At 39.9% G+C, this 19,322-nt stretch overlaps 1 protein-coding gene across 1 annotated transcript in view; it reads right to left on the bottom strand.

Annotated features, from left to right (window-relative positions):
* PAWR (pro-apoptotic WT1 regulator) overlaps positions 1-19,322 on the bottom strand; it is a gene marked incomplete at its 3' end in the record, with an annotated part of 76,855 nt that overhangs the window by 8,900 nt on the left and 48,633 nt on the right. The window contains exon 3 of the mRNA XM_080361942.1: positions 6,512-6,546. Coding sequence (XP_080218068.1) covers positions 6,512-6,546 — 35 coding nt within the window. The remainder of the gene's footprint in view (positions 1-6,511; positions 6,547-19,322) is intronic.

Raw genomic sequence — 19,322 nt, 5'->3', positions numbered from 1 at the left:
GTTGCTTCCTACACCTCCTACCTGAACAAAGGTTTACAAATACTTGCAACTTGAAGTTGCTGGAATCTCACAAAAGGTAGGAAAGGAAAGAAAATCTATTGTCCCTAGATGTACATTGGGTAAAAGCTGTCATTAGCACCAGAAGAAAAATGATGGGGGTCTGCAAGCTGAAAAAATGTAGAGTCACTGCTCAAGAATGCAAGTCAAAACTTACTCCACATTTTAGCAGGCACATGACTGTTTCGACACTTGCAGTTGAAACATCTGCCCACAGGCTGCAGGAAACAGTATTTTTAAAATTATTTTTCAACAGGAGTATGTGAGATTGTATTTGTAGCCATAGGCACACTGGATCAGAGTGCCCACCCGGAGAGTAGCAAATGAGAATGTGGCTGTACAGAAACATCCCTCACTGCTGCTTCAAAAAGGCATATTCAACCACATGTTGAACAAAACTCAACCTGTTGTTCCACTAGCTTACTTTTAATTGGAATGCTGAAAACAGAAAACACTTTTGCAACTTAAGAAGACCTGCTTTTAAAAGGTTTTCTGGCTGTACTTCAACAAAAATCACACAGCAAAATCAACCCATATCACAGTTTGACTGCTCTTACATAGAAACAAAAGTTTTGTTTCAGAATGTTGTTCTAGTCATTTTCTTTAAATAAAATCAGTTATTCACTCAGTAGCAGGTTTAATAGCAATGTTTCAGAAAAGCAGAATAACTTTTGCTATTTTCAATGCCTCTTTGGTTCTCTCAATGTCTTCCAGAAGCACTGTCCAAAGAGAATTTCATCCAATTAAAATCATCCAGTCAAAACCAGATTTCATTAATTTCAACTACAACACATTTATTTTTACTTCCAGAATCTTGTAACTATACTTGATTCAGAAATTTCTAAATAATTATGCCATTGCAATCCATTCAGTTGCTAACACCTTCTTTAGACAAATGAGCAAAAGGCAATATTTCTAAAGACTATCTTGGGCTTCTGTTAGTTTGGATTGCTTAAGCCGAGCCTGTGGCTTTCAGAGCTGAGCTAAGGAAAGGCAGTCTTGTCTTCTCTTGAGCCACCCATTCCCAGCCTCCTCCACTTATCCTGGCTCTGGCCTTCAGGTGACTATGTAAGAAACTGTTCGAGGAGCTGACACAGCAATCCAGGAACATAGCACAAGAAAGTCATCGGCTTCCAGCCACAGCAGCTCCCTGAATCGTAGAATCATTTTGGTTGGAAAAGAACCTTAAGATCATCGAGTCCAACCATAACTTAAACTAGCACTAAACCATGTCCCTAAGAGCCTCATCTACGCACTTTTTAAACACCTCCAGGGATGGTGAAACCATCACTTGCCTGGGCAGCCTGTTCCAATGCCTGAGAACCCTTGCTGTGAAGAAATGTTTCCTAATATCCAAACTGAACTTTCCCTGGTGCAACTTGAGGCCATTTCCCCTTCTCCTGAAGCATCACCCTGTCCAGCTGCAGGAGCACTGCCACAAGGGACAGTGAAGCACTGCAGCTGGCTCAGCTTACACCACCAAAAACTTCTGCAGAAATAAACCCTACATGTTTATGCCTTCCCATAACATCAGCATTGGCTGAAAAGGGGACACAGAAGTCAAGAAAAGCACCTTGAGTGACCCCTATCTAACTTAAGTGTTCCTATCTGCACAGCATCGGTCCTAATGGAACAAGCCAGATGAGACAATGCTTGCACAGCCACCCCTCGCCGCAAAACTCCCAAACACAGGCGAGCAGGCAAGTCTGTGCATAGTGCTACGAAACAGTATTTTGCAGTGGTATTTTTTTTGAATTAGTGAGACCAAGGTTAGTATGATGGAATGTAAATTGTTACAGTTTAAGCTTTGTAGAAACCTAAAAACACTGAGCAAGAGAATTTCAGTAGCGCTCTAGTATCTCCTTCAGAGCAGCTCCATTGAGTGCCCTGACGCAGGATAACTTCTCTTCTAGTGGTCTCTTCTTCCTCTTCTGTTTTTCAACTCTGATACAATGCAGTCTTTTAGAATTAGTGGACAGGGGTCTCTACCTCTTGGGTTCCATATTAGTGTGCTGTACTAACCGAAAAGAAGGGAAAAAACCTCTGATATTTTGTCTGGAAGCCAGAAACCCATACCATATTTTATTCATTTCCACTAATAAACTTATAACGAGAACACACCCCTGAACCACTATGAGATTTTAATCTAACTCTTTCTATAAACTGATCCGGCCTGATCCGTCTGATCCCTGAACCATGCAAAAATCTTCTCAGTTATTTTAAATCCTGATTTGCGAGATTTTCTTTTCATTTTAAGACATTTCTAGAAAAAGAAGCTAAATAGGTTCAAAAGCTAGTAGGATAGTCCTAAAAATAAGCTGCTAAAACAAATTCTTTGTGCTTATAAAAATATTCCTATGTCCTGCTTCACTGTTACTTGCAAACAGAGCACAAAAGCAGCATAATTCATGTATTCACGTAGATTATACACAAATATTTCAATCAACAGAATACCCTTTCCCATTGTCATTTGAGAAATCAGTGATGACACCAACTATGCTGATAGCATCAGGCCTGAAACAGAAAACCATTCTTAATAATGGCAATGTGCTTTTTGCTTTAAAATAACTACTGACAAAGCAGAGCAAAAACTGGTAGACCCAGCCACAGTAACAGCAGTTTGGAATGGCCAACATGAGGTGTATCACATTAAGCAAAGCTTAGAGAAAAATGAGAGATGAGGAAGTTGATAAGGGCTGTTATAGCTGAAGGACACCTACACCTTTTAAACATATGAAGCTCACAGTCAGCACAGATGACTTATCACAACTCCCAAATACTCTCATGAACATGTCCTGTGCCCTTCATGTCAGCACGACCTTGAAGATTCTGGTCATGCTTTTAATAGACCTCACAGTACCACTCCAGACCACAACAGAACCATCTTTTGAAAACATTTCATGCAGTCGATCATGAAACTACAAAGAAACTCCTCCACAAACTTTTGGGGTGTAAGCACAGAAATTTTTGAAGTAAATTCAGAAGACAGAATGCAATTCTCAACTAAGACCCTCATCCCAAACTTGTATTTACTTTACTGGACAAGGATACAGGCTCAGCTTGTCCAAGTCAGCCAGAACAGAAGTAGAATAACACAACAGCAGCCAGCAGAGTTCATTTGTAAACATGTCTTCCAGTCAACGGACACTCAGTGAAATGGGTTTCTCGGCAATACCACATAAATATTTAATCATGGACTGCTGCATCCATATAAAGCAAAGTAGCCAGTGTGTTTGATTAAGTAGGAGGTAAAATCTGTGCAATTCCCTGGATATATTGAGAGAACAGTGATTCCATGAGAACACGGAGCACAGATCCTCATTCTCAGCTCTTAAGTCTCTCTTGTATTGTTACGTCCAGGAGGCTGGGCATCTCAATGTAGACATGAAAATAGTGATATGGGAAGGGAAAGGGAAGGTACTGGAAGGCAGGGATGGCACCAGTAACCCAGGATTTACAAGTCAGAAGGGAAGATGAAGACAAAACAGAAAACCAAAAAAAAAGAAGAAAAAAAACAACAACAAAACAAGAAATCAGAATAACAAAGAGAAGACTAGAACCTCAGTGGTTACATATAAGGATGCAAGCGTGCAAGAGAAAGGGGGAGAGAGAGGAAAGGGCATTTAATTGGGCTAGGAAATGGAAACCAGTGAAGTGAAGAAAAAAGCTGAGATTAAGAGATGTCACTTCTGATGAGGAACAACTGGGGAAGTGGGAGAAGGCAAAAGAGAAGCAGCAGGAGCAGTAAAGATGGAGGAAAATGTCCTGAAAATAATGCATTCTTTCTATGGGGGAGGGAGTCTATAACAGAGCCCAAGAATGCAGAAAAACATCTTTTCAACTTTTACTGTCATTTGCCTATAAAGTCTACTGACACCTTCTTCCCCACCCACAAAGTACTGACCACCTGTTGTCAGAGAAACACAAATAACAGTTTCAAATGGAATCTCAAAGGGGTTGTTCCTATGGGAGAACATGCTTCGCTCTCAGTTGGCTTTGAAAACCTAAGGGAGCACACCCAAAACTCTTACAAGCACATTAAGGAGAACATATCTGAGCCTTCAAGCAGCTTATGGTCTCAATGCAGCCTTTTGGCATTCACATTCCAGCTCTAGGTGTAATCACAGAACAGCATTTTCAGTTTCCAAACGACTGCTACTGTCTTTGTGACTTAAGGGAGATCTGAGTGATCTGAACCAGAATTACTGTAGAGGAGGCTGCTTTCTGTAATACCTTCCCTTACTGCAGATGTTGGAAGAGGCCAACAAGCCAAACCTTGTCCTAACAGAAGAACACTCTGGTCTTGACTCCTTTGCCATGCACACCAGAAAGCGAAGCCACTGGGAAACATCCTTTGTGCAAGCACTCTTACCTGAAGAATGACTTCAGGAGAGGTAGAAATTTTCAAATATAGAGGAAAAATCAATAGATACTGTTAACTCTAATCACAGTTGACATTGTATAGTTCATGGAGGTACAGTGAGAATAAAACCCACTGAGTATTTGTGAGCACTGGGCACTGTGCTGACTTCACAGGAAAATAATCCTTTGTTTTCAACATGAGCTTTGAAGACTATACAATGAGTAGGACAGATGACAACATACATAACAAAATATTGAACAGCAGCTTACAGCAAGTCAGATTCCTTCTGAATGTGATGTCAGTCCTGAGGGGGAAAGCTGACAAACAAATGAATGAACAACCCACATGTATAATAACTAAAGCTGACTGAACAAAGACTGCACAAACAAGTCTTATTTTAGCATTTACTAGGTTTGGAGTTTCCTATTTTTGCAACATTAACCAGAATAATTAGTCAATTTTCAAATAAGCTAAGAATGCGATTGTCCAAACTACTATTTATTACCACCCCAGTAAGTGCAAGTGAGTGAGTATACACAACACATGAACAGACTAAAGATAAGGTTTATGAAAAGCCACAAAGCACTATGACACACACCACTAAGTATCTGGCAAATAAAAACAGCAACAAAACTCTGCACAGCGACTGAGGAAGAAGTAGAGACTGAACTAAAATGTGTTTGACTAATAAGAAAGTAATCATGAAATTATACAGTTGTTAAGATTGTGGCAGTAAGTCCACCCATTCTGCAATGACTAAGTGATTGAAAAAAACCCCAACCTACAGCAACAAAAAGCATCACTCAACTAGGTTTATGAGAACCCAAGAATACAAATATAAACCATGGCACCATGCTAAGAAATCTAAGGTATGACAGGATAGGATGTTACTTTTTTACAATGAGGGTGGTGAGGCACTGGAACAGGCTGCCCAGAGAAGCTGTGGATATTCCATCCCTGGAAGTGTTCAAGGCCAGGCTGGAAGGGGCTTTGAGCAACCTGGGCTAGTGAAAGATGTTCCTGCACATGGCAGGGGGGTTGGACCAGCCCAGAGGTGTCAAGCTGATTTTTACCATAGGACACATCAGCCCTGCGGTTGCCTTCAAAGGGCTGAATGTAATTTTAGGACTATAGTAATGTGGGAATAATTACATTCATACAGTCCTAAAGTCACATTCAGCCGCAAGACTGATGTGGCCCCTAGCGAAAATTAGTTTGACACACTGGGACTAGATGATCTTTGAAGGCCCCTTCCAACCCAAACCATTCTATGACTCTATAGGTGAACAAGTCTGAGGGGTGGAAAAGACACCAGTGAAGACTAGATAATTGTAGGTACTCTTCGCACTTACTTCTGCAGCCAGAATATACGTATACAGATGAATTAACCACCTACACATTTTATCTGAGTAAAGGATATCTAAAAAGAGAATACATTAATGTATCAAATAAAAATACATTTACGCAAATGCCTTGCTTAATATATTTTAGACTTCAGGTTACCATCACATTTTCCTAATAATTGTGATAGCTGTGTCCATATTAATTCCACATGGGCAAAGATTTCATATACTGGTCAGGTGCATAAACAGCTTCTGAAATCTTTTTCTGATTGAAGAACTTGAGTCACAACCAGGGTAACACTTGACTCAAAGACAAATAACAAACAGGACCTGCTACATGTGGGCAGCATCCCCTACAACTGGGACAGTAGTATGACAAAACTAGAGCAATTTCTTTTAATGTTACTGTGGAGAGCAACAAAATTATCTTCCTGTATTAAAGTTCAGAAGAAAGCAGTTCACAAATCAATGGTGAAACTACTAGCTCCTAGGTAACATGTAGTCAAGTTAAACATTTGCTTAGGAAACTCTTCTGCACTAGTAAGACCCAGCAAAATAATAGCTGAATTTATTTTAAAATTGTAACATAACAAAAGGGTTTGGTTAAGTTTGCTGCATCTCTCAAGTACTTACCCCAAAATCTACAGTATCAATATGATGGCCTCTACTAAAAGCACTCATTTAATCAGCTTTATTTCTGGCAGAACTATATACATAAAGGAATGTGTTGTGTACAAAGATCTCATACCTTTTATACCTGCTTGAAACCATCCTGGAGGAGTCCTAAAAGAAACAGAAAGGAAAAACTAATTAACATTTTTATTGTATTTGTACTTCCAAAATATTTTTATCACTCCACGGAAAATGAAGCCTGCAGTTAAGAGCAGGAGGCCCGTGCCTCAAAAAGCTGTTGTAGAACTCAGTTTTGCACTAGTTTGCTGTCAGGAATAGAAAGAATAGCAGGATTATTGTCACCGTGTTACTGGTTCTGAACATCAGCCTCCAGTTACATCTTAAAACTGGATGCACATACTGGGCACCCAGCATCCAGAACGCGCACCTTACCAAAACACCCCATTGTCAATACACCATCACTGCCACTGCAAACAGGGAACATGCTTCTGCACTCTGGCAGCTGCTCATCTGCTTGCCCAAGAGCAGCAGAGCAAAACTGTTCTGATTCTCCAGTGCCACCACTGTCGTGGACAGAAGGAAAACTGAAGCCAGAAAATAGTCAGGGTTGAGACCAAGTCAATTTATTACGCATCGGCTTGGTCACGGTAACTACAGTGATGCTCTTCGCCGTGCTAACCCTGATGTTGCAACCTGGCTCACCTCGGTTCCTCTCGGGCTAACTGAAGTGGTCTTGTGCTTGGGCTTGTGCTGTCAAGAGGTCTGTATGGGGATGTTTCATGCACTCAAATGTCAGACAGTGACTTGTCAAGTCAATTTTTAGATCACTGCTTTTAAGCACCCGCAGAGGCTTAATGCATTCTGACAACAAACTTAAAAGAATCCTCTGCATCTGCGTTGATTGCTATTTGAAAACTGAAATTGTGAGAAAGAGAACACATTTTAAGCAAGAGTACAGATTTTAAATACAAGTTCAGCACTGCAAGAGCTGTGCATCTAGCCCTTCAAAGATACATACAAGAATTACTTGCAGACTATAAGTCTCACCATATTTTTTTCTACTTTAAAGAATTTCATTACTTTTCAGATTCTCACAATGCAGTAAGATATTTTCACTAACATGACATTTTGTTCAGGTTTTTTTGTTTGTGTGATTTTAAATTTGAAAAAAAAACACATTACATTTTTATTCTAGCTCTGTAAAGATAGAAATGGAAACAAAAAGAAGTGTGGGGAAAAGGGCTCATTTATTGCTACACAATCCATGAAAAAAGCATCGATGCATTACGTACCAATGAGAAAACCTGAAAGAATATATATCCATCAATAATGTTATGGTTGCAGCTTCCCAATAGCAGCCTGATCACACAGAACAATTAAGACATGTTTCAACTGGTAAATGATGGCTAAGATTAGACAGAGTAAGTCCACGAACATTTTTCAGGATGTGGTAAGAAAAACACAACCCAATTATTTTATTAGTCATAGTCAAAACTCTCCCTAGCATCAGCAACTATTAGGTAAAAGTTAATGAGCTGAACAATTCCTTCACTGGAAGGAAAAAAAAAGTAGAACAAAAAAAGAACAAAAAAAGGACAAAAACAACAACACAAAACCACACACCAGGAAAGCATGAAATTCTGTCTACTGGTGACACTAACTGCAGACAACAGAATAAGTTCTCAAAACAAGATACAAGAGAAGTTCCATCCACTCTGAAAACTGTGCAAAATATTGCTCCACCTTCCCTGATCAGTGCATTTATGTCTTTGTAAGTAAATAAATCAGCTAGAAAAATAGGATAAAAAGACTATTATTCTATTACAGAAAATAAAGCTGACAAAAATATTTGTATGACAGAAACAAAACTTGATCTTAAAGTACATTTTATTTTATGAAGCATTTTCAAACTCTGTAATATGTGCTACCCTTTCCATAATATAAGCAGAGGAACAATATTCAACAAAGTTAGGTCATGGGAATTATTTAAAGAAACCCACAGAGTGGTGTAAAATTACTGTTTTAACACCGATAACTACTTTATCATTGATGACAGCATTGGAAAAGTAGCAACTCAAAGCTATGAAACAGCAACCTAATTTCACCTCTAAAAGGGCAAGGAAACAGAATTTTAAATGGTACCAATGCTATTTTTAAAGTTTAGTAAGCGTACATTATCTTTAAGAGGTCGTGGCAGTAGGGTGTGTTTCTGAGGACTACGAGCAAGTACAGGTCACTCCTGTCTTCAAGTAGAATCCAGGGAACTACAGGCCAGTCCTTACCTCAGTCCCAAATCTTGAAGGACAAGGTGGTGATACCACCATGGATATATGAAGGGGAAATCCTGCCTGACTGACCTGACAACCTTCTATGACGAGATGACTGGCTCAGTGGATGAAGGGAGAGCAGATGATGTTTATCTCAATTTTAACAAGGCTTTCAACAGCTTCCCACAGAACATATGGACAGGTCAATTGCTGAAATATGGACCAGGTAAGTAAACTGTGATTGGACTACCAGGCCCAAAGGGTTATGAACAGCAGCACGAAGTCCAGTTGAACACCAGTCACTTCGCAATGGTTGATACAGGGGGCAGCACTATTTAACACCTTCATTAATGACCCAAATGATGGGACAAAGTCCACCCCCAGCAAGCTTGTAGACTGCAGAGAACTTGGATGAGCAGTTAATAATACATCATCGGACAGCTGGGGTGCCATGCAGAGGGACATTGACAGGCTGGAAGATCTATTAACAGAGACCTCATGAAGTTCAAAAAAAGGGAAATACAAAGTCTAGCACCTGGGGAGGAACAACCCCAAGCATCAGTACACCTTGTGGACCAGTTGGAAAGCTGCTGTGCAGAAAAGGACGTGGTGGTCCTGGTGGACACCAAGTTGAACATGAAGTGTGCCCTTGCAGCAAAGAAAGCCAATGGCATCCTCAAGATGCACTGTCAGCAGGCCAAGGGAGGTGGTCCTTCCTCTCTGCTCAGCCCTGGACACAGGGGTGGAGTGCTGGGTCCAGTGCTGGGCTTCTCAGTATGAGAAAGACATAATGGAGAGGCTCCAGCAATGGGCCACATAGATGATTAAAGGTTTGGAGCATCTGACACATGAGGGGAAGATGAGAGTGTTGGGAATTCTAGAGTTCAGCCTGGAGAAGAGAATGCTCTGGAGGTATTTTGCCAATGTGTATAAACACGTGATGGCATAAAAAAAGATGGAGTGATACTCCATTGAGTCCAGAGAATGGATGAGAGGCAACGGACAGAAACTGAAATATAGGAAATTCAACTTAAATATAATACTTTATTGCTGTGAGATGAAACACTGCGACAGGTTGCCTCAAGAAGTTATGGAATTTTTATCCATGGAGATAATAAAAACCCAACTGGCCACAATCCTGAGCAATTTGCTGGAGCTGACCCTGCTTTGTCTGCAAGGGTTGGACTGGAGACTTCCCAAGATCCCTTCCAGCCTTAACGATTCTGTGCTTCTGCTCTGTTTGTGTGGGGTTTCCATCTGCACTCTCCTCTCTGCTTTGTGAGTTTAAGTGAACACATACTCAGCACCTGGTAGCTTCAGCAGAGACCACATCTGGAATATTGTGTCCAGCTCTGGGCCCCTCAGTTCCAGGACAGGGAACTGCTGGAGAGAGTCCAGTGCAGAGCCACGAAGATAATCAAGGGAGCAGAGCATTCCCCTTATGAGGAAAGGCTGAGGAAGCTGGGGCTCTTTAGCTTAGAGGAGACTGAGGGGTGATCTCTTTAATGTTTATAAATATGTAAAGGGTGAGTGTCATGAGGATGGAGCCAGGCTCTTCTTGGTAACAACCAAAGGTAAAACAAAGGGCAATGGGTATAAACTAGAACACAGGAGGTTCCATCTAAATTTGAGAAGAAACTTCTTCACAGTGAGGGTGACAGAGCACTGGAACAGGCTGCCCAGGGGGGTTGTGGAGTCTCCTCTGGAGACATTAAAAACCTGCCTGGACACATTCCTGTGTAACCTCATCTAGGTGTTCCTGCTCTGGCAGGGGGATTGGACTAGATGATCTTTCGAGGTCCCTTCCAATCCCTAACATTCTGTGATTCTGTGACAAGGTGATTTGACTCTGAGGTATGTGAATAGATTCAAGTAGTTTAACGTAATACGTTAAGATAAATGTTCATTGTATATCAAAACTGAAATGCTGTATCAATAACATCTGTCACAGCTCTTGGTGGTGATGGTCTCAGAAACCTCCTGTTGTCCCATTAGCCATGGACAAGTGGTTCAACCCTCTTTTTAAGCTTGGATGGAGAAATAGAGACACATAGGTGACTGTGTCAAAATTTCACCTAACTGTAGATCCAACTCTTACCAATAACACAGGAACTCTGAGCTCTAAGCTTCCTCAGCTCTTATTTTTTAAAAGCTTCTTTTTCAGGAAAATGCTGAAGCCTTGAGGTTACGGCCAGGCTTACAGTGAAAGGCAGAACTCACAAAAAAAAAGAGAATCTGCATGTGACATTGGAGTCTAGTGAAACACACATACCCTTGTACAAAGGAATCTCTGCATCTTGGATGCTTGCTTTCTACTCTAGACACCAAAGGATGCAACATATGCACCCTACACCCTCAAATCTGCCAAAACCCTTTTCATATCAGTGACTGCAAATATAAGCTGTAAAGCAGTTTGTATACATAAGACTTGCATATTTACCTCAACAAGAAACCTCTAAAAGTTTGGCAGAAAAAAACAGTGCTTCAGAAAAAAGAAAGCTGGGAAGGGAAACAAATGCTCAGGGACAAAGTACATGGCAAACACTCTCAATTGATACAAATGACAGCTGTTAAAACTAAAAAACTCAACTAGCCCTTTTGTAACTGATGTTACAGCAAATATTAGTGGGTTTTATTTTTGTAGCTTATCTATGAACAAAAAGTTAAAAATACACATCTGAGGCATAAAAACAATTTCCTCTGAGACCCAAATTAATACTGCAGATTTGGTAAACTGTGACTTTTATTATTCTAGAATGTCTAATTTAAGTGCAAACCAATCATTCTTTGAAGTGTCAATACAAGCACCAGGGAAATATATTATTTCTCTCTGTTTTCATGTTATGAAATTTATGTTTTGTAATTTATCCAAAAGTTACCAGGAACAGGAACATATGCACTCATACTATCAACAGTATTACCTGTCTGTTAAACAAAAATGAATCTAAGATTTCAAACTATTCAAAAGCTCTTAAAATGAGGCAAACATCTCTTATAATTTAAGGTCTTGTCCCCTCCACTACTTTTGGAGAAGAGGCTGGCAGAAAAAGAAGGGGAAGGAAAAAGGAGTGAGATACCTGTTCTGCAAAGGATTAACCTAAAAGCAGATGATTAGACATGTATACAAATACCAATTTACAAATCTTGCTTAAATTCTTTAATTTTTTTAAACTTCAAGTTTTAACCCCCATTTAAAATATCTAGTCAGTAATATAAAATGAATGATTTGTCGAAATAATTGTTTATGAGCAATGAAGAGATTAGTTTATTTGAATGTATCCCTTTAAAAAATGAATTAACTTTACTGTCTGTGGAAATCCTGAACAGAAAAGCAATCAGCAAAGAAGTGACCCACAACAATTATGCTAATAGTTTCCTTCATACTGGTGAAAAAATATTGCTGCCAAAGTAATCTAACAACATCAGTTCTTCATCCAGGGTTGAAATCAGACACTTGTTTCTATTATACAGTATTCAAAACACAGCTTTAACATTACTTTTACTTCTTGCATGTGATCTCTGGCAGTTTTCATTACCTTGTTACAGGATATACTACTGCCAATAAACTATATACTCAAGTAGTCTTGGTCTTGCTCCATCTCAAGTGGGAGTTCACGAACACTGCAGACTGACATATGTCAGCACTGCTCCAGAAAATGGTCACGCTCCCTTTGCGTCATGTCTACAGAAGTGTTTCTGCAGCCACATACTAATGCACAACAGGGTGTGATCTGAGTGAAAATAACCGAGGAAAAAGCAAAGATTTGTCTCATTCCACACGAGCTCTTTCATCTGATGCACCACAAGCCTAACACACACACACCTGCTGCACAAGAGAATGTGCAAGGGGGAAAAAAGGCAGATGAGACCATTGCTATTCATGAAACCATTTACTGTCAATTAAATTTCTGTCAAACTAGGATGTAAGCAATTTTGCTAACTCCCCTCTCTGCTCCTGCTCATCTGGCCAATACAGAGATTACATAAACAAGCTGGTGATCAGGCTTTAAATAAATAGAATTGCTTGTGTTTACAAGAGCCTGACAAAGATTTCCAGACGTTAAACCGACCCTACCATTACAAATCCAATAGTTAAAATGCACTAACAAACATTGTTTTAAAACATGTACAAACTCTAGACTCAGGTGGAGTATAAAAATGGTTCACTGGAATCCTCTGAAAGACTACTTAAAAGTTTTGCAAATAATTAAAGCAAATTGTCTGGATCAAATCAGGCTGCTAGGGTACGCAAGTCTATATACTGGCATGCAGAATACATACCGTGTTTTAGAATTTGACTATATACTAGTGCAAATTATGACTACATAATGCTATTCCTGCAACAGGCAAGGTTAAATTTTGACTGAAATCAGGCCCTCAGAACAATTTCTCTTCTCCAGTGCAATCTAAATATGGGCTCCTTACAAAGTTTCCTGTATGTTCTTCAAGATGTGAGCAGACAGAGCTTCACTGCACGGAAGAAGCAGGATTATTGCTGGCGTTTCTTGCCTTGTTCCATATCAAGGAACAGGTAGATTCTTCATCTAGCCAATGAAGTTAACTCCAATCTCCTTCATGAGTCACATCTTGATTAACTACAGTACAACTTTACGTTGCCATTTCCTTGGAAACAGCAGTTAAGTATCTTCTGCAACACAAAGTTTCATTCAGATATTAAAGTGAGATAACATCGGAATGCCTGACAACTGCAAGGTAATCTGATCCTAATATAAACCAAGAATAACTGCAGATATGAAAAGCAGGAGAAAGAAAAGGAGGTACACTTCTTTCCCTTCCCACCAAAATTCCCCCAAAAGAAAGCATCTTTCATGAGCAACAGAGTCATGGTGATACAATTTACCTTCCATTCCTGGCTCTAAACCCTCAAATATTTCTAAAGATGTTTCCCATGGAATTCAACACAAATTCAACTTTGAATGGAAATGCTTTCACCGCTCAGGGGAAAAAAAAATCTCCATTCATTATTTGCACAGAAACCATTCTTTCCTGAAGGACTCTAAGGTGCTTTCAATAAGCTTAAAGCAGCAATTGTATCACTCAGCTACTTGCACCCCTTGTAGCTGGGCACTTTCTAGATCTCTGCTTGGGCAGAATACTTCACGTACAAAACCACCCCCGGCTCCTTCACCTCCCCTTATTCTCCTAGCTGCCAAGATTTTACGTCTATTTCCGAGATTCATTACATTTTATTTTTTCCTGAGATGACCTTAAACACTCTTTACTCACCCAATAAATCTCTTTTAAAAGCAGACATTCCAAAAATGAGCTTTTCTTTCTAAAACTATTAAGAAAGCCTGAAGTTACCACCACCTATTAATCAGTTACGAAATAAACTGAAACAGGAACCTGGTAAGGTTAAACAAAAACAAAAGCTGACCTACTGTTCTAAATAGCCTGACAGTTTTTTTATATTATGATCCTCCTTTGATTTGTACTTTCTCTAGTTAGAATCAACACATTTTAAAAGTGCCTTGTTTAATTTACATCCAACCGATCTTTCTAAAACACACCATAATGAGTAACACTTAACAGAACAAACCTTTGAGTAGGAAAGAGACATTCCTATATTCTGGAGATTAAAATTCAATTGCCAGAACTATTTTGATATTGTGGCACATGAACATCTAATTCCAGATCATCAATACAGAACAACCTCTTTGTGTGAAGCAGTTGATGTAGACAAGCAAGACCAAACAAAGAAGTGATGGGGAAAAGGAAGATACAGTTTCTTTACCAATGCTGCACAGAGGATATTTAAGGTTAATATCCAAAATACTGGCTGTACTGGCTGATTGATTCATGTAGCCATTAACAGAAGTGGAAAGGGAATGGTATTACAGTCTATAGAAGAATGATGCCTTCTTTAGGAAGGAAGATGTAAGAGAAAATATCAGTTCAATAAGTACATTAATCTGATAGAGCATCAGCAGGGGGTAGATGGGAAAGAAAGAGACAGACAGACCAACTGACCAACCAAATGGAAGATCCAAAGAGTACACACCTCTGCAGTCGTAGAGTAACCTACAAATAGATTAGGACAGCACCACAAGTTACTAGTTCTCTACGCTGACTTTGAATTTCCCAGGCGCTTTTGCTGCAGCCCATATGAAATACACACACCTTAAACAGGTTCCAGGCAGTCTCATCTACCCCTTGGCTATGCAACCCTTTGGGGAGAAAAGCTATTCAATTTCTTTATTCAAAAGGGAAATGTGAAAACACATAATTCCCTGTGATGTCTGTGTGTTTCTGGACTGTGGATGAATGATGTCCCAGGTGAAGACACTACAGCTCTCTTTACCTGACAGAGCAGAGCCTCAATGAAGAACTGCACACCCAACACACTTGTGCGCCGAGCCTGTTCATGTGCTGGTGTTGCTTTTCTAGAAATCAGGAACAATGAACACAACCATGCAAATAATGCCTCTTCCCAAAATCTGCCAGGATTCAAGGGTCCCTGCAAGCTCTGGCTCCTGCAGAGTGACCCAGCTGTGCTTGTGGGGCAGCCTGCGGGGGCCCCGACCCCACAGAGCCTGGCCCAGGTGCGCAGCAGCGTGGCCCAAAGGCACCAAGTGTCCCCAGCATGGGCAGCGATACCCAACTCTGCCAAAAAGATGTTCATTCTGTCCTGACCTACTCAAATACATGTGCAGCATGTTCCCAAAAATACTGCGTAGTACACACATTCTTTGTCTCTAATTGCTTCATAGGATAAAATTCAGCTATTCCAACTATCAATTGTCTGTCCAGTTATGAAGAAAAAACCCAAATATATTAGCACACCAATTATTAAACTGTGGTACTTTAGGTCAGATTTATTGCATAACATGTTAATATAATTTAAAAACCTCAACATAAGGTTTTGTTTTTTAAATCTGCCCTTACATAATTCCATAGTTGCAAAGGCATGAATGTTTCATGTAAAGAAAAACATCAAAACATGTAAGTTCATGGTGGTTCTTTCCCTAAAAAACCCAGTATGTACTAAATATCTAATGCATAACCTTTTGGGCTAATTCTCAGTTAATATGGTTTACAAACCTATTTGCATTTTTATACAAACAAATAGAGGACTTAAAAGTTTATTAGTTCTTATAGTTCACCAGTACCTCTTAATCACCTTTAGAACAGATGTCAATAACACAGACTTACAGAATGGTAAAGGTTAGAGGAACGTTATATTTCTATTAAATATATTACACACTTACATACAGATATTTTTATATATCTTCTCCTGTTAGATTGCAGCATATTGTTTACATGTTGATTGATAAACATAGTCACGTGACTGAAGTAAAACTATAAAACTATAGGGTGCCCCAAAGAAGGGGGGGATGGGACACTCAACATATTGGAAAAACAAATTTCAGTCAGGGAGAAGTGTCCTTAATTCCGTTTACTTACTTAAGTGAACCTTAACCTTGTTTTTTTACAGCCTGATCTACTATCTTTAATTAATATGTAAGTAATGAGGACTTCAAACAAGAACTAACATAGACGTGTTAGAATGCCCGGGTGCAAGCAATACGTATTATTCCTGCAAAGCCAAAGGAGTTATGACTCATCTCCCTGTTTACATAGAGCCAGGAGGCCATGGAGAAACACTGCAAGATCAGGGAATCCAATCAGATGTCTAAAATGAAGATTAAGTATCCTCAGTTCCTACCTATGAAGCAACCTATCAAGGACATTGCGTGAGAGGAAAAAATTAAAGAAGTACCTGCAGGTAAAACAAGTAACTGACAGGGAAGCCAAGTGCAATCAAGAAGAAAGAAGCTCCAAAAATAAGGGAACTGGAAATACTCACTAAAGCATATGAGCAGGGTTTTTTTTTCTTTATTCAGTAGCTCTCCATCTCTATATCCAAGCAATACTTGACACCAAAGAGCCAGAGCAAGAGCTCAGGACAAGCAGGCAGGCCCCCAGAACAGAAACTATGAAGAAGCTGATTAGATAAGGCTGACAGAGCCTGACTAGATCTCAGGTGACTCACTGACTGAGCACAGCTGGAAAAATGATCATAAAGACACTGATTATATCCAACATATGACCTTCATGGATCAGTGCCGAATAGTCACAAACTGAAAATGTAGGCTTTCTAAATCCTTGAAAAGAAAGGGAACCTAGAAATATTTGCACAAAGCTCTGAAATTCAGTGTGTCAGTCACTCGTTAAAAAAAAATAAAAGGAGAAAAAAAGAAAATACAAAGAATCAATACATTGCCTGAGGAATACCTCCAAGATATAAGCAAAAAGCATGGGATCTAAGACACACAATTTGATGCTGAAACAGGAGAACATTTTAAAGACAAAATTCAGATCCACATAAACCTCTATAGCTCAGAGAAATTATGAGAGTAGTGTCAGTTCTTAAGGATCTTTTCCAACCTAAATGATTCTATGATTCTAGGATCTCGAGTCACAGAAGAGCTAAGTCATTATATGAAACCCACAGCAGAGATGATGAGGGTGAAAACACAAACAGAACTTGCTGAAATACTTTATAGCAATGGTAAATATAAAGTCCTGCACGGAGCTATGTGCATAGACCCTTCACAACACATTACCCTGTGTCCAGACATACAAACAGCCAAAATTCAATTTCCCAAAGTTATTTTTTATGAGATTTGTCTCAAATTTTACAGAGCATTTTAACTTTTTCAGCTTCACCTCAGAGCATCAAGCTGCTTGTTGACATGTCCACACAGTGGTTTGCATACTATGTACTAGAAACACAACTAGAGATAAGACCAGCTTCTTCAGTGGAACCAGTTTAAAAGAATGAACGATCCTGCCCATCTCTGCTAGGTGCTGGTTCCAATAAAAGAGAAGAGAGGTCCTTATCAGTGTGTTTACCAGCAGAATTGGCCTGACAGATTCTACTAAAAAAGGAGTAAATGGAGGCAGACAAACAAGAGCCTACGCCGTGGCTCCAAAGCCACGCAACAGTTGCCACATCCATACTCCGAAGGACTTGACAGTGGGTCTCCCCCATGTGGTGTCCTCAAGAAATAATAATCTGTAGGTTCCTCCCTGTTCAAAAGCATCTGAAATAAAGCAAGGGCTGAACTTCAGCCCCAAGCGGTGTTTTCATAGCGTGAAACTGAGGTCTGTGCTGCACACCTCAGCGTGTTGATTAAGGGCATTGGAGCTGTTTCTGAGCTAGCAAAGGCTAGTAATGTCCTTGTAGCACTACGCTGGCAGCCAAACCTGATGCTGTGACATGCAAGGACTTGTTCCTGGCACATTATTCCTCAAACAGTCCCCAGGTATGATACAGGAGAGCGCTAGGTAGCATGAACCAAAACCATGCCAGAAAACCTTGCTAATAATTAAGCCGTAGGCTCTATCAGCAGTGCAGCAGTTGAGCTCACACCCAGGTCTTGCTCTTTTTAGCAGTATAAACTTAGTCAGAGTGTCTCCACCAAACAACTCTGAATTCCAGATGCCTCCTCCCTCCTGAGCCATCACATTTATTACACCACACTACAAGGATGTAGAGAAGCAGGCTCCCCTCCGCCATTCTCACATCACTGCGGAACTGGAATACACAGATTCTAAAGGCACAAGCGCATCTCAGTAACTACCAACACGATATTCTCTAACTTAGTGTAAGTAACACAAATGTATGATCCATGTTTTAAAAACGTTTGACAACTATTGCTATGTCTACTTCTGCAGAGCTGTATAAATTTCTGCTCATCTTTCTGCGATAGTGAGCAAGTGGTCTTCCCTCTCCACCTTGCACAAGGACATTCATTCAGCAGGGACTCCCTTGGCCCATGTAGTTTCTTGCCAAAAAGCATCCTCCCCCACTGTACACACTCGGCAAGTACTTACAACTTCATTATCTAGGCGTCCAACTTGTTCCTAGCATGAAAACAGAATTAAAAGTCTCTCTCTACAATAAAACTGCAGAGAAGTGTGGGAGTCAGAAGTATCAACATACCTTACACAAGCGTTTGATATCAGTCAGGCTGTGTCATCTACTTGTACAAGCAGATATGGCAGGTAGTCCTTCCTTTTTCAATAAATTTGCGTTTACCTGAGTACTCTTGTTACCACAGACACCTCAGCTACAATGTATCATTATACTCTACTGACCACTTTTTTTTCCCCAGAAGAAATTTTAAGAGAAGACTGGGAGGAGATACCCACTTACACATCCTCATTTTTGACAGCTGAACAGAATTTCCATCTTGACTTTTTCGGAGGTAAAACAATCTTCTCAAACCAGCATTCAAGTCAGCTGGGTTAAAAAGTGATGCCAGTCGAAAAGAGAAAGCATGTGGGAAAGAAAATGAATTCTTTCACAGGAGGCCCCTGCTGACCGCTCAAAACATTAGCTGGGAATTTGAGAAACTGTTTCCTACTCCTTATGGCCATATAAAGGCTGCAAACCAGCTAATGCCCCAGTTTATGGAATTCTGGAGCACAGATTCATGAATTGAACAGGGACAGAAACAAACAGGGCAACAACAAAACAAAAGCCTGCACATCCAGCCTGAGTACATTGGAGAAACATCTGTAGATCTAAAAAAAAAAAAACCACAGAAGAAAAGTAAACAAAGCCCCTAAAAAAGTAAAATCCTAATGAAAGGATCACAATCAAACTTGAGAAAAACTACAAGGAACAAA

The sequence above is a fragment of the Nesoenas mayeri genome, assembly GCF_963082525.1.
Source record: "Nesoenas mayeri genome assembly, chromosome: 1".
Lineage (NCBI taxonomy): Eukaryota > Metazoa > Chordata > Aves > Columbiformes > Columbidae > Nesoenas > Nesoenas mayeri.
This window is presented reverse-complemented; position numbering and strand designations above follow the sequence as displayed.